We start from the raw sequence: 12,476 nt of genomic DNA, 5'->3' as shown, positions 1-12,476 counted from the left end.
GTCCAGAGCTGCTTAAAGCGCCTGCTACGCTTGCGTAACCATTCGGATACTTAGCGAGGGGGAGTGTTGAACAGGCGCTGGTTTACACAGCTTGCCTAATCCAGCCGTCACAAGATATGGAACGGCACAGCCGGTTACTGCAATAACCGAGGCTGTACTACTCATGTGGTACACACACAGCTTCGCTGTGTTCGCACTGCTTCTCTGTGCGACTGTGCATCCTGGGAATGTACTGTATAGTACTACGTAGCCACAGATGTACAGTAGTATATATAGGGGACCTCTGTACCCCCAATCTACAGTTCAGTTCACTCGAACATCTCCTCTCATCGCTCTAACAAGCCTCTTACAACCAACAACCCTTCTAGGTGAGTTGCAGGCTATCCGCTGTCGTTGCCACCCGTGGGAGAGGCCTTCGCCCCCCGGGTTCAACAATTGAGCGATGTCTGCCTCAAGATTGTCAGAGATCGTGTAAGTAGCCCTCCAGAAATAGCATACGACGCAATGACCAGAAACGTATTGTACAGAGTTTTCCGAAGGCCATACAAGGAGAGGAAACTCCTGGCAGGCGGCTGTACCCACTTACACACTCCTCTTACCCGACCGCTCTTCAGATCTTGGTGCGTTCTGGGATACACTTTAATCGCTTGCGCATTTCATTGAAAGTAGCGCGTCTTTTCATAGGAGCTGATCAAGAAAAGCAGAGTCACAGAAACGGAGCTCACGGTCCATCACGTAGAGATGCTACTGGAAGTCCTGATCCTGGACGGTCAGACAGAGAAGGTCGGTAGTGCCCATGCATCCCGAAATCAGACACTCCTCACGCGCTACGAATAACAGATCCCGGCTTTCCATATACCTGAGTCTGCTCTATATGAGAATCAGAAATTTCGGGAGGAAGCACAACGCTCCAGAAAGGCGTCCAACAGAAAACGTCGATATCCGGATCGCAGTGATGATTCCGATTCCAGCGTAGATACGGAGCTAGGTCGTCGGAGGCGTCGGCGGAGGGCAGCCACTGATTCTGAGGACAATATGTCTACAAGCGGGGATGACCGACCAATACGCAAACGACGTCGCCGGCACCACGAGGGCGATTTGGATGACAGCTCTCGGCGGAAGCGGAAGGGGAAAGTCAGGGTGAAGAATGCAAGCTCTTCTGGCGACACGGAAAATGAATCCGATCATGATCTTGCTGGAGACGGGCCGTCCGGGGACTCTGCAGGACCGCAAGTTGGTGAGATAGGAGGCCCGCCGTTTCCAAGCCGATTCGTGTATCGCGCTGTCTACGAGGAGCGTGTAAATTTGGGTCTCAATCAGGCACCGTGCACTGTGTCCTGTATCTGACTTCTGCCATGAGGGAGGGCCTGTCGGTCCTCAGGAATGTATGTACTATGAGACTTGGCTGTCTGTTGGAGGCGCGTTGCTAGAGTAGTTTGATGTTATCAAGTATTGTGAACCTTACACTTCATAGGTTAGAACAGTGTCAAGAGAAGTCAAATCACCCGCTCGCGCAGAGTGTGCCCCAGAGGCACCTCAGAATCCCGCCGCTCTAGCGTGCCCGCTCTTCCCAGTGCCAGAGAGGGAAATAAAACTAGATTAGAGTATAAGCATCTAGGTGTCACGCCACACAATGACCTACAGTTTGTATTCCCAGCGTGATTCAAATGGATCGCCCCTCTTTTCTTGACGAAAACATACTTGGGTCACTTACAAGCCTAACCTCATGCGAGCCACTGCCCACGCTCTACGACCGTACCGAGCGTGGTGGCGGTACACATATTCTTCCTAACGCGAATTCACTCCATGCCCAACACGAAGTATGACCGTGATTGGCCAATAGCCAACTTCTTGGTGCGCACGAAGGACAAGGCGCTCAATTTACGCGCAATATAGCTGCGCCTACGTAATCCCACTATCTCCCTCCTCTCCAACTATCCCACTATCTCCCTCCTCTCCAACTATACATTGTCGCCGTATTCAGGTAGCAGCATCGTATCAAGCCCGCTAATTTGATAGTCCCACTCTTCTCCTAAAACCCTACGACCGTCTGAAGCCCCACCGGCTAGACGAACGCCACCGTCTACTGCCTGGCTAGCTCGCTGCGCACCTCGTTCTCGACTGTCCGCGAACTGGTCTTCTTGACTAGTAAATGGCAGCGGGGGCGGATGTGACTGCGTATGAGTCGTGGGGGAGATCCAAGGCGATGTCCGAGAACGCCGACTCCGTACACGAACTCTGTTGGTTGTGAAGGCAGATGGCGGCGCGCGGGGCTCTTGCGTGGAGCCGTGGTTTGAGCTAGGTGGCGCGGGAAGGTACGAAGGAAGATCGGGGTGTGAGTAATGCGTGTGATACGAAGGCGGGATGATGGACGAGGATATCGACATGTTGTCTGTGTAGTCGGAGGGGGAAGGAGAGGCCGGGACAGCACCTACTTGCAGAGGCTGTGTCCTCGACTCGATCCTGGTCGCATTGTCATCAATTCGTGTACATCAGTTGTTAGCTTGATCGAAACTCGTAGAACGCACCATATGGCCAAAGGAGGATGATGTTCCTGAGCAGAAGGTCCGACCTTGCCGCCATCTGGCAGCTGACTGTGATTTGTAGGAGCAGCGGTGCCTCCAACGGGAGCGCCGCCAACAGCACCGAGACCGGTAGTGTCTCGCGTCTCTAATCCCGGGACGTTACTGGATCCGCGTTGGGTGTAGTGCAATTTCTGCTGCTGGCCGTAGACATTTGCAGGGTCGTCATATGGGTTTAGCATTGGTGAATGCGGCCCAGCGAACGCGTTAGAAGGCGCGGCCTGATTCGCGCCACCCACGCTAGGCGGCTTGTCCAACCCGATGACGCTTATATCGGCAGTGTCCACAGCAGCGCCGCTCTCGTACGGGGGGAGCTCGGCCATGTCATAGCTTTTGCCTCTGCGAGCTATCGGAGGTCGAGCGAAGGTGCGACTGTGAGTGGTGTCCGAGTATCCGGTGGTCATCAGGGGCATGCTCCCTCCCGGTTCTCCCCTTCCATGAGGGTAGTCGCCGTCAGTGAACGCTGGAGCAGGCCCTGCAACGTTTGCAGCGGCTGTGGCAACCACGCGGCCAGACTTCCTGGCACGCCGACGCCGGCGAATGACATCGATGATGACCGTGCTGAAGAGCACAAGGCCAATGAGATAGAGGGCAGTAAATACGCCGGCGACTGCCCCGGTGTTTTGGAAGAACCTGGGTTGAGGAATGGATGGTTAGCGATATCGCGACTGCACTCAAGTCACAATCGTTTGCACGTCAAATTGTAGTCGTTCATGCACGTCGTGATTGTTTACGCTGTCGTTCGCTCCGCGTACTGGTTAGGGCGAGCCCCGGGGTGCACAATGCCTGAGGGCAAGGTATCGCTCTCGATGATTTTCCGAATGTAACGTGTGCATGTTTTAGCCTCCTGGTATCCATTTGTAGGCAATGAGGCATGTCTCGCTCGACTGTGGTGGTAGACGTGGCTGGTCCTAAGTAGGCGCAGACGCTCGGAGATGGCGTTGCACATACCGGCAAACAAACGTCGACGCGTCGACTGCGCTGGACATCCTAATATGGCTGAAGACAGAGAGCTTACCCCTTGGAACCACTGTTGTGGCTAGTACTGCTATCCGCAGAGGCACTTGGGGCCACAACGAGCGCTTGCGTCGAGATGGTGACCAGACCATTGGAGCTTGTCGTGGTGACAACAGCAGAGCCTGACTTGATGGAGGCAGTGGCCGTTGGGGTCGTGGAGGTAGATGTAGAGGTGGCGGATGAGGTAAGAGGGAAGGAGGAAGAGGTGGATGAAATGGACGACGAGGTAGCAGTCTTCGAAGGGGGTGTTTCGACTGGATGGCGAAAAAATGTGGGTGTAGTTGAAGCAGTCGTGGCTGAAGAGGTGGCTGATAAAGAGGCATGGTTACTCAGCGTGCTAGTATCGGTGGATAAATTGGTGAAGGATGATTAGGACGGTATGCTGGTAGTCCACAATGAGATAGACGTGCGTACGAAAAAGTGGAAACAGATAAAGGGAGCGTCGGGACCGAGACTGATATGAAGTTGTGTGAGAGGAGTTAGCTGCGAACTCTGGTAGTACCAAAAACCGCCCGAGGGGACGAACGTTGTGGGCGGAGAGACATGGCAAGAGCACGGGGTACAAGGCTGAGAAGGTAACGAGCGTAACGGCGTCCTTTGCAAGAGAGAGCGGAAACACCGTGCAGGGGGACCCAGGAGTCATTCGATCGATTCGGACACCAAATACACGGTACTGTGATGCAGTGAATCACGCCCTTCGGATGAAAGTGCGATGGGGAAGATGTAAAAGATGTGTAGCCTGGAGTATACAACATATGGTTTGCTATAATGGAGAATTGATCGCATCGCGCGCTCCGAATTCACCTGACGTGCATAGCAATCAGAACGAGATAGATGGAGGTAACAAAGTAGAACGAACGACAGACGCAAGTTTATTACTATATGAATCGATGCAGGCAGTGCAAAAGGACACTCCAAGAAGGAAAAGGAGTGTACAAACGGGGGGAAGACGGGCAGACAGGGCACACAGCTGGGATCTGACGGATACCATATCATGCACAAGGAGGGATGTTTACAACTGTTGTAGTCCTTTTCGTGAGCAATGTATCTTCACGAACTCCAGAGGCACGCCCTACTGCGTCGCACGGACGGGGTCGAAGTGTGCAGACGCACAAGAAGAGGAGCGATTGCGCTCGGTCCCATACGCTCGCTGTCGCTTGTCAGTCGCCGACGCTACCTCTCAATGTGGCGTAGGCTTCGAAGACGGTGGCGTAGGCTCCGACATCGTGTTCGTGTGTGCTTCTCCTTCCGATCGCCACGCGGTGGGCATGTAATCGTCCGCAAGCCAAAGAGGGCTCGAGAGCTGCCTGAATATCAATTCGAGCACGAAATTGTGGTGTGCAACCTGTGCCGCAAGCGCATGGTCCCTCGGGGGTTCGGCCCTCGTGAATTGCGTTCTCTATTGCTTCCCAGTCGGCCTGCCATGTCGCAACGTCTATATGCTGTTCGGAGTCCTTCATAAACGGCACGAGCGGCACTACAGACTGGGGCTCTCTAAGCGAGCGTATCAGCTTAGGGCAAGGCGGTTCGCAGGATGCGACTTTCAGAGCTTCGTATTCCATGAACCTGTAGTGTACCTGGAAGCTCCTCAGGATGGTGCTGAACACAAAGTTCATAGGCCTGCAAAGCACAGGCGGTCCTTCAAGCATCCACGTCCGGAGCGGGCCAGTGACATTCATTGTGTACGATCTCTGCCCTCAGCAGAGATCCGAGAACGGGTTGAGCTGACATGATGCTGCAGCCTGAGCAGGAAGTTATCAGGGAAGACGTCGTCCAGTTTTCGGGATGTATCCGATGAGGCTTCTCGTGCAAGTGTCGGAGTAGCCCACAGAGCGAGCACAGCAAGGCTAGAAACTGTCTAACATGGCCAAGAGGTCTGAGGCAGAGGATGGGGTTGCTGCTGCGCCGCAACTGCACAACGTGCGTTGGCACGATAGACGCCTGATCGAGGATGAGGACTATACCAGTCATTGATGACGTAACGCGTTCGGCCAGCTCTACGTCTGACCGCTGAACAGTAGACGTCTTACTCCACTGTTACGGGAAAATGGGGGATGACTATGAAAATCAAGTCGTACGAGATCACTACTCTTTAATCTGTGAGGGTCGTTCTGGGCAATGATACGCTGAGTCGTCTCACGGCTCGGACATAGCACTTGCACAATTGCGATAAGAATGGGAAGCAATATCAACACTTCGTCCATTGTACACATAGCCTCGCGCAGTTGGAACTGCCGTAGTACAACAAGCAACCAAAAAATGTATGGAATAGACAGAGTGACCACATACATATGCCCCCACACGGCAGTATCAGCGTGGTGCAAAACGGAAGGGAACAGCGTTCATACGAGAGGTTCGTGGGTTGTACAGAAAAAGAACTTATTCCACAGGCACACACAACAGCCAACAGCGGTGTGGTCCTCAACTTCGCCACTGACCAGACGTCCACATCCTGACGACAACCGGACTAGTACACGTCGCGATCTGCCGGTGGACTGGAGGTCCGCCGACGCTTGTTACTCGCGAACGTTGCAGTTGAAGCAAGCACGCCCGCGCTCGCATCGGTCGACGAAGTAGGGCGTTCCTCAGTCGGATCGACACGATCGTCTTCAGGCCATTGCGAGCTCCGGAGCATCCTAGCAATGTGCTCCATGATGAACTGATGGTCCATGATCTGTTGCGCTCGTTCCCTATCCTCGGGCGTCGGGGTGTCGTCAGGAGGCGAGGGCTCTTGCTTTTCAACCGCTTGCGGACTTCGTCCGGTATACGAATGCGGGCAATGCTGATGGCAGGTCTAAACTTCAGCGCGGCCGAGATTTGGGGATGTATCACTTTGGGACGCGGAGGGGCCGCTTGCAGAAGGTCATAGTTGAGGCCCTTGTAGTGCGCCTTCAAGCACTTGTGTATCTCGCCAAGGAGGTCGTCCATCGGACTATCGAAGAGGAGCCTACTCCTATAGGGCACCTGCGTACAAAGCCAGTTGTCGATCTCGACGGCGAACGACTTCCACCCGCACGTATGAGCACGCGCAGGGCCAGAGTAGTCGTTGAAATAGTTGTCGATGTATGAGCTGCGGCAGTCGCAGTTGGAGCGAAGGTAGAGGACGGAGTTGTATGCGAGGACGTGAAAGAACGATTCCAGTTCGTCAGAGATTTTCACGGGACTCCATGGGCGAGTCAAGAGGTTGACCGACGTGAACTGATGAGTACCCTAGCCACCTTCTGTCAACCACAGCTTCGTGGATGCTGAAAGGGACACTCTAACCATACGTTCCGCTTGGGTCGCTTGGGCCGACGCCTCATGATCATCAATGGGCTTCGACAGCTCCCAATCGACGAGGAGGCCAGTCCACACCATGGCCAACCTCGTACCGTCCTCGATGCACCGGACCTTGGGATATATAAGGATATTTCCAGAGATGATATCGCGATGAAGAACGGGAGTCGTGGGCTTCGTGGACGCTTGATAATGTGCTACGAAGAAGGTCGTTAACGAGGGATTCACCTCAGGGGCACATCAGGACGTACCTTGAATGGCGTCGAATACTACCGAAGCCAGCTGCCTTCCGTTACGAAACTTCTTGAGAGGTATGGCAACCTCTTCGACTACTATTCGGTAGTGGTTGTGCGGTCGTAAAGGTCGACCCGAGTGTGCAACTGGATCGGGAGGGAGCTTTGCTTCGAATCGTCGATGGCTAGTGTCGTCTCCGATGTCTTCTTCCCTCTTCCGCTTGCCGGTGGACGGGAGTGCATGCGTGTCCTCCCAACAGTCAGCAGTAACGGTGCTCTTGTCAAGAATGTCGCCATGGCAAACGAGCGTCGGGATATATTCCACGCCCGCCTGATTCAGCTTCTGCAGGACGTCACATTCTCTCTGTGCAATCATATACGCTGCCCGCCATGTGTCTTTGAGCCACACAAAGAGATTCGTCTCGCAATCGAGAGCGACGTAGCCGCGGGTCCCGCGACCCAATACTCCATCGGCCCGGAAGACAGGTTTACCGACAAGGAAGCTGCGATTTTCTTTCCCGTCGGGAACTTGTAGCCTATAGCGAGGCCAATCGGAAGCGAGTGAGGCGCCGAACATGGCGCGGACATATGCGAAAGTCGAGGGCTCCTGGACTTCGTCCGTGAGATCGCGCTCGGTGTGGTCTGCATCGTTGGGGTCCTGGAGAGCCGCAGAGTCCATCCGTACGAAGTCGCCATCACCAGGGAGAACGCGGGTAGCACTTGGATTGAAGCCAAGTGCAGACGATCCCATGTTAGAAAGGCGCCATAGATAGTCGCGAAGCAACTCAGGTCGCTCGTAGTAGTCGAAGGAGGGCGTAACAACCACACCCGCTCTGTCCCAACGTAGGACACGAGATCTCCGACCCATGACGAGAAGCATGAATAGGAAGACGCGCTGCTGTGCGGCGAACAGGAGGTCCGCGATCTCGGTGAGATGTTTGAAGACTCGCTGGCGCTGTTCCTTCATCATTCCGTACTCGTCGTCGAGCTGTGTGTGGTCGAAAGGATCGCCTCCGGCGAAATGACGGGTGAAGACCACAGGCACGCTCTGATCGACCCAAGACTGCGACCGTTTGCTGGACGACTCCTTGGCGCGAAATATGGCCGCATACGTGATTGGACCCTCGGGGTCGGTATGGTGGTCAATGGAGTAGGTCGATAGGTGTGACTCGGAAGAAAGACAGTGGCGGTTCAATTGCTGGATCTACCGAAGTCGTCAGCAAGCTATCAATGCCGCATGCGCACGATTCCCACTTACGAAGAGCTCCGAGATCTCTTCTTCGGACAGAGCATCTGCGCTCTTCAATATGTGGAACGTATCATGAGATTGTAAGGAATTAGAATCCGTCCGTCCAGGGAATGATAGGAATGCGCGACGGAAGTCATGGTGCTCGATTTCGACGGCCGGAGTCGCCATGCGGTGGTTCAAGTTATCACCGTTGGTGCCAGTGGGTAGCTGAGTCGGTATGGCTGCTACGATAGTGGGGACAGGGCGAGTAATTGGTGTCGGTTCAGAATCGAGTTAGAAAGAGGACATAGGATAACTGACGATGAACGCAGCGCAGAGAGACAAGGCGTAAGGCACCGAGGTCTTAGTTGCGCGATCGAGGTTGGAGAGAGAAAATAAGCGCTAAACATCTTGCCCTCTTTCGGAAATACGCACATGGTGGTGTGCTTCAGTCTTCTGCCGCACCGTACGTTGCACCCGGTTCTGTCGCCTTGGGAGGATATCTGGGTATCCGGGTCGTCTAGCATGCACACATGTTATGATCAGATCACGTTTCCACTGTAATTCCCGGAGCACTACCTGAATCGTTGCATGCGGGTCCTAGGAGGCTGAGAGCACGTCCGCCCACGCCTAGTCCGCAGCTATACAACAATGAAATACAGAACGACGTACACTAGAGCACTACACAGTAACACACAAGAACCTAAGAATCGCTGCTCACGGCGCGACCAACCCAGCCTCAATTCTAACAGGTACCTCACCTCGCCTCTAACAACTGCCCCCCCGCAGCAGCGCGCTCGATCCCCTTATAAATCACCTGCACCCGCCGCTGAGTGCCCTCGTCCCTCCCCGCCCCCACCGCATCTTCCTCCTCGTCCTCGTCCTCCCCGTGCCCAGGCTGACCTGCCATGAACTCCGCAACGAACTGCGCGATGCCCCTCTCTCCCACCTCCGTCAGCGCCCGCGGGCCCCACCGCCACTCGAACGCCTGCAGATGGTCATCGCCCCCAGCAGGCGCCTGCGTCGCGCGAGCGCGCTTCTGCCCGCCCTTCCCTGCAGCGGCGGTGCCCGCACGGAGCTTCTCGAGGTAGCCCTGGCGGGTCAGCTGCGCGAGGTACGCGTCGATCGTGAGCGATTGGCTGTTCGTCGCTTGGCTGCTGAGCGGGACCGACGCGCTAGCGGGCAGTTGGAGGCGTTTGAGCATCGCGCGCAGGTCACCTGAAGCAACGGCCGGGGACTCATTGTCAGCGAGAGTCCGATATAGAGAAGGAGTCCAGTGTGGGCACGCGCACGCGCATACATACCGTCGTTGACCACGCGTCCTTCGACGAGGATGAGCGCGAGAACGACGTATAGGATGCCTGTTGCCGCGAGCTGGTCCGACGCGTGCCATGCGAAGATGCTTCCGGTCGACCGTTGGCCGACGGGGTTGTCATCCTCGGCAAACTCCTCGTTCTCGTCGACGTGCTCCTTTTGCTCGATCTCACGGATCTCGGCGTCGGGCGCGCATGCCTGTTCTATGAGCGTGGGGTCGAGGAGGGAACGTAGAATGTACGACTTTGTACCGGTAGGAGCGGCTTGACGGCGAAGAGAACGTATTGGGGTCAGAGCCCCCGTCTGCAATCTCGCCCGAGGTAGAAGAGTACTCACCTTTCTTCTTGACCCCTGTAGTCTTCAGTAAATCCGCATCCTTCTCGCTCATGTCTTTGTCCGAAGGCATCGCTTGCATCTCGACCAGCTCCATCCCGAATGTTTTCTGCAGGATCTGGTTTGCCGCCGCGAGAACAGAACTGAAGGTGCGCGAAGCCGATCCCAACACTGTCTAGATGTGCTCAATCCAGGTCAGATTGCCCGCGACGTACGCGACGCACCTTTCTTGGATATCTCGTCTCTCCTTAGAGGCATCCGTCTCTGCTCGTTGAACAAAGCGAGACGCACCAGGTCGCGGGCCTTCTTCTCGATCTCCTGCAAGCGACAGAATGGTTCGTAGGGAAGGTGAACGCAAGACGGCTGGTTAACTAACCCCTTGAGCCTTATCCAATTCTCCTTCGTCCTCGTCGTACACGTCCTGTGCGACCTGCTCCTCTTCTGGCTCCTCCTCCACCTGCGCCCGTCGCGAACGGCCGGCTTGAGTGGCACGCGGGGGCTGGGACTGTGACGCTTGCGGCCCCCGCTGAGAGCGCGTTTGTCGAGCCATGGTGATTTTCTGATTTCTCTATGTGCGTGCCGTCGTGGTGGATTGAGATGAAGGAATTCAGCGACGGGTTCTGGCAAAGACGCCGTGCCGGACGCGTCGCGTCGCGCGTATCTGCACAAGCGCCCATACCGGGCGTGCCTGTAGACGCGCATGGCAGTACGTTCCTTACTCGCCGGTACTACTGTGTTCAGGGTCCTCCAGTTGCCAAGCAATAAGGTTGTCACCCAAAGTAAAAGTAAGAGTATCAGAGTACCCAGCAAATACAGTGGGACGGACAGTTAGAAACAATTCACACTTGGGGCGGAGTCCTAGACAGTCAGAGGGCGAGAGTGCAAGGCGAGCGTTATAGCTAGTTGAACAAGGCTCAGGATAGTCTGTGAGAAGGGGTGCAAGTCGTACGTGTAGAAGCGGCGAACATGGAGTACATCACCGACATGTCATATGTGAAGCTCGAGAAACGAGTATGTAGGCAGAATTCGAGGGCAGGATAGCGGATGGCTATGTAAACCGATCTGTCGCACTCCGGAGCTCACCTCAATGATATAAGGGCCTTCTCGAGAATCTCTAGGAACATCTCGTGATCCTTGACGTTCTCGGCGAGAGCCAGCTCCGCGCCTGTGGGCGGAGGGTTTTTGTCGGAGGGGTGGAGTTTGCGGCGCCTGTCATATTCCACGACCTTGTAGTGTGCGGGGAATAAACCGAGCAAGTCGTAGATCACGCCATTTATCGTGGCATCCTTGAACGAGAGTTTACCCACTCCTCTGATCTCGAGGACCCCGAATCGGACGGCAAGCTCCCTCTCTAGTATGGCGAGGTGGCTCTGAAAGAATTGTATCCAAATCGCCCACCCACTGCAGTTTGATCGGATCCTGAGGATGGCGTGGTAGAGGAGGATGTACCAGAACGATTCCAGGTCATCGGCTACAACCGCCAGCTTTGAGCGCCCGTGGAAATAAATGTAGCGCGAGATCGCTATCGCGTAAGACGAGAACTGGCCAATTTCCTGCTGCAAGCATGAGCTCCAGGCTCCCTATCTCAACACGCAGACTGACGTACAGGTTGTTCCCGTTGGAGACTTCTACATGTCCCCTCAAGGTTCACGGACAGTCCCTGGTCAGTCAGTCGCCCGACACTATCCCCTTCGGTGACGTCGAGTTTCGGGTACGAGAGCTCATTGTCCACGCTGACGTTGCGATCGAAACTCTCAGACTTTTCATTCGCTTGCTGATGAGCTAGCGAGACGTGAGTCGGCGAGAGACCAAGAGCGGAGAATCACAGCGTAAGAGATACCTTGCACGCAATCGGCGATGCGCGACAGCAGCTCATGCCCGCTCCCAGCCCCGCCCAGCATCTTCTCCACTTGCTCGATGATACAGCGGTAGTGAATGAGGCCCCTCAACGAATAACTGTCTCCGATACCGATGTCTTCGTCGGCATTGAAATCGTCTGGAAGACCTGTTGGAGCATGCGCTGGCAGTTCCCCGTCATCCGCCGACTTCTTGTGCTTCATCATCCCTCTCGGCGTAGATGAGACGGAGTCTATAGTACCAGCAGAAGACAAATCATAGGATGGAGGTTGGCTTGAAGATAGCGAGGAATTCTGGAGCTCCCGATAGCGACGAGCCGTCGTCTCTGGCACACTGCGCTCCCCGCTACTGTCATGACAAAGGAGGGTAGGTGTCTTCAGAACGCCGCCTTGCGAGGATATGCCACCGCCTCCCTGCCGTATGCGCTCGTTTGTCATCCGCCAGACGTCTTTGAGAAAGACGAAACGGTCTACGCGTTCCTGCCCAGGAGAGGAAGGGGTGGGATCATACTCAAGTGCAATGTACCCACGCGTGCCACGACTGACGCGTACCGAGACAAAGGTTGGTCGGCAGATAAGAAAGTAACGCTTCCTGTTCCCGTCCGGCACCTCCACTTGGTACCGAGGATGTTCGGCC

The 12,476-nt window shown here is 55.2% G+C and overlaps 4 protein-coding genes across 4 annotated transcripts; all 4 read right to left on the bottom strand.

Moving 5' to 3' along the window:
- Nucleotides 1–1,961: 1,961 nt before the first annotated feature.
- DICSQDRAFT_130105 (uncharacterized protein) lies at nt 1,962–2,905 on the bottom strand (the record flags this gene model as incomplete). The annotated part of the gene is made up of 4 exons (XM_007370778.1): nt 1,962–2,065; nt 2,111–2,174; nt 2,238–2,463; nt 2,529–2,905. The coding sequence occupies 4 exons, from the start codon at nt 2,903–2,905 to the stop codon at nt 1,962–1,964; spliced, it is 771 nt and encodes a 256-aa protein (XP_007370840.1).
- A 2,970-nt stretch (nt 2,906–5,875) lies between these two features.
- Nucleotides 5,876–8,199, bottom strand: DICSQDRAFT_93662 (uncharacterized protein). The gene is made up of 3 exons (XM_007370777.1): nt 7,127–8,199; nt 6,864–7,072; nt 5,876–6,809 (listed from the first exon to the last, which is right to left on the bottom strand). The coding sequence occupies exons 1-3, from the start codon at nt 8,076–8,078 to the stop codon at nt 6,021–6,023; spliced, it is 1,950 nt and encodes a 649-aa protein (XP_007370839.1). The 5' UTR covers nt 8,079–8,199; the 3' UTR covers nt 5,876–6,020.
- A 768-nt stretch (nt 8,200–8,967) lies between these two features.
- On the bottom strand, nt 8,968–10,561 carry DICSQDRAFT_93657 (MAGE-domain-containing protein). Its single transcript, XM_007370776.1, has 5 exons — nt 10,360–10,561; nt 10,208–10,301; nt 9,987–10,154; nt 9,641–9,913; nt 8,968–9,554 (listed from the first exon to the last, which is right to left on the bottom strand). Exons 1-5 carry the CDS (start codon nt 10,531–10,533, stop codon nt 9,094–9,096), a joined length of 1,170 nt encoding a protein of 389 aa, XP_007370838.1. The 5' UTR covers nt 10,534–10,561; the 3' UTR covers nt 8,968–9,093.
- A 501-nt stretch (nt 10,562–11,062) lies between these two features.
- DICSQDRAFT_174913 (uncharacterized protein) lies at nt 11,063–12,043 on the bottom strand (the record flags this gene model as incomplete). The annotated part of the gene is made up of 3 exons (XM_007370775.1): nt 11,063–11,536; nt 11,590–11,765; nt 11,824–12,043. 3 exons carry the CDS (start codon nt 12,041–12,043, stop codon nt 11,063–11,065), a joined length of 870 nt encoding a protein of 289 aa, XP_007370837.1.
- Between the last annotated feature and the right edge of the window lie 433 nt (nt 12,044–12,476).

The sequence above is a fragment of the Dichomitus squalens genome, assembly GCF_000275845.1.
Source record: "Dichomitus squalens LYAD-421 SS1 unplaced genomic scaffold DICSQscaffold_76, whole genome shotgun sequence".
NCBI lineage: Eukaryota > Fungi > Basidiomycota > Agaricomycetes > Polyporales > Polyporaceae > Dichomitus > Dichomitus squalens.
Note: the sequence above shows the minus strand (reverse complement) of the source record. Positions and strands in the feature narration are given on the sequence as shown.

Bases quoted from the DNA above. Each gene is read 5' to 3' on its own strand.
- DICSQDRAFT_93662 (XM_007370777.1), bottom strand. From the start codon at position 8,078: ATGATGAAGGAACAGCGCCAGCGAGTCTTCAAACATCTCACCGAGATC. The intron at 7,073-7,126 runs GTACGTCCTGAT...CCTTCTTCGTAG, and splicing joins AGTATTCGACGCCATTCAAG to CACATTATCAAGCGTCCACG. The intron at 6,810-6,863 runs GTTAGAGTGTCC...GAAGGTGGCTAG, and splicing joins CGACCCAAGCGGAACGTATG to GGTACTCATCAGTTCACGTC.
- DICSQDRAFT_93657 (XM_007370776.1), bottom strand. From the start codon at position 10,533: ATGGCTCGACAAACGCGCTCTCAGCGGGGGCCGCAAGCGTCACAGTCC. The intron at 10,302-10,359 runs GTTAGTTAACCA...TGTCGCTTGCAG, and splicing joins AATTGGATAAGGCTCAAGGG to GAGATCGAGAAGAAGGCCCG. The intron at 9,555-9,640 runs GTATGTATGCGC...CCGTTGCTTCAG, and splicing joins AGGACGCGTGGTCAACGACG to GTGACCTGCGCGCGATGCTC.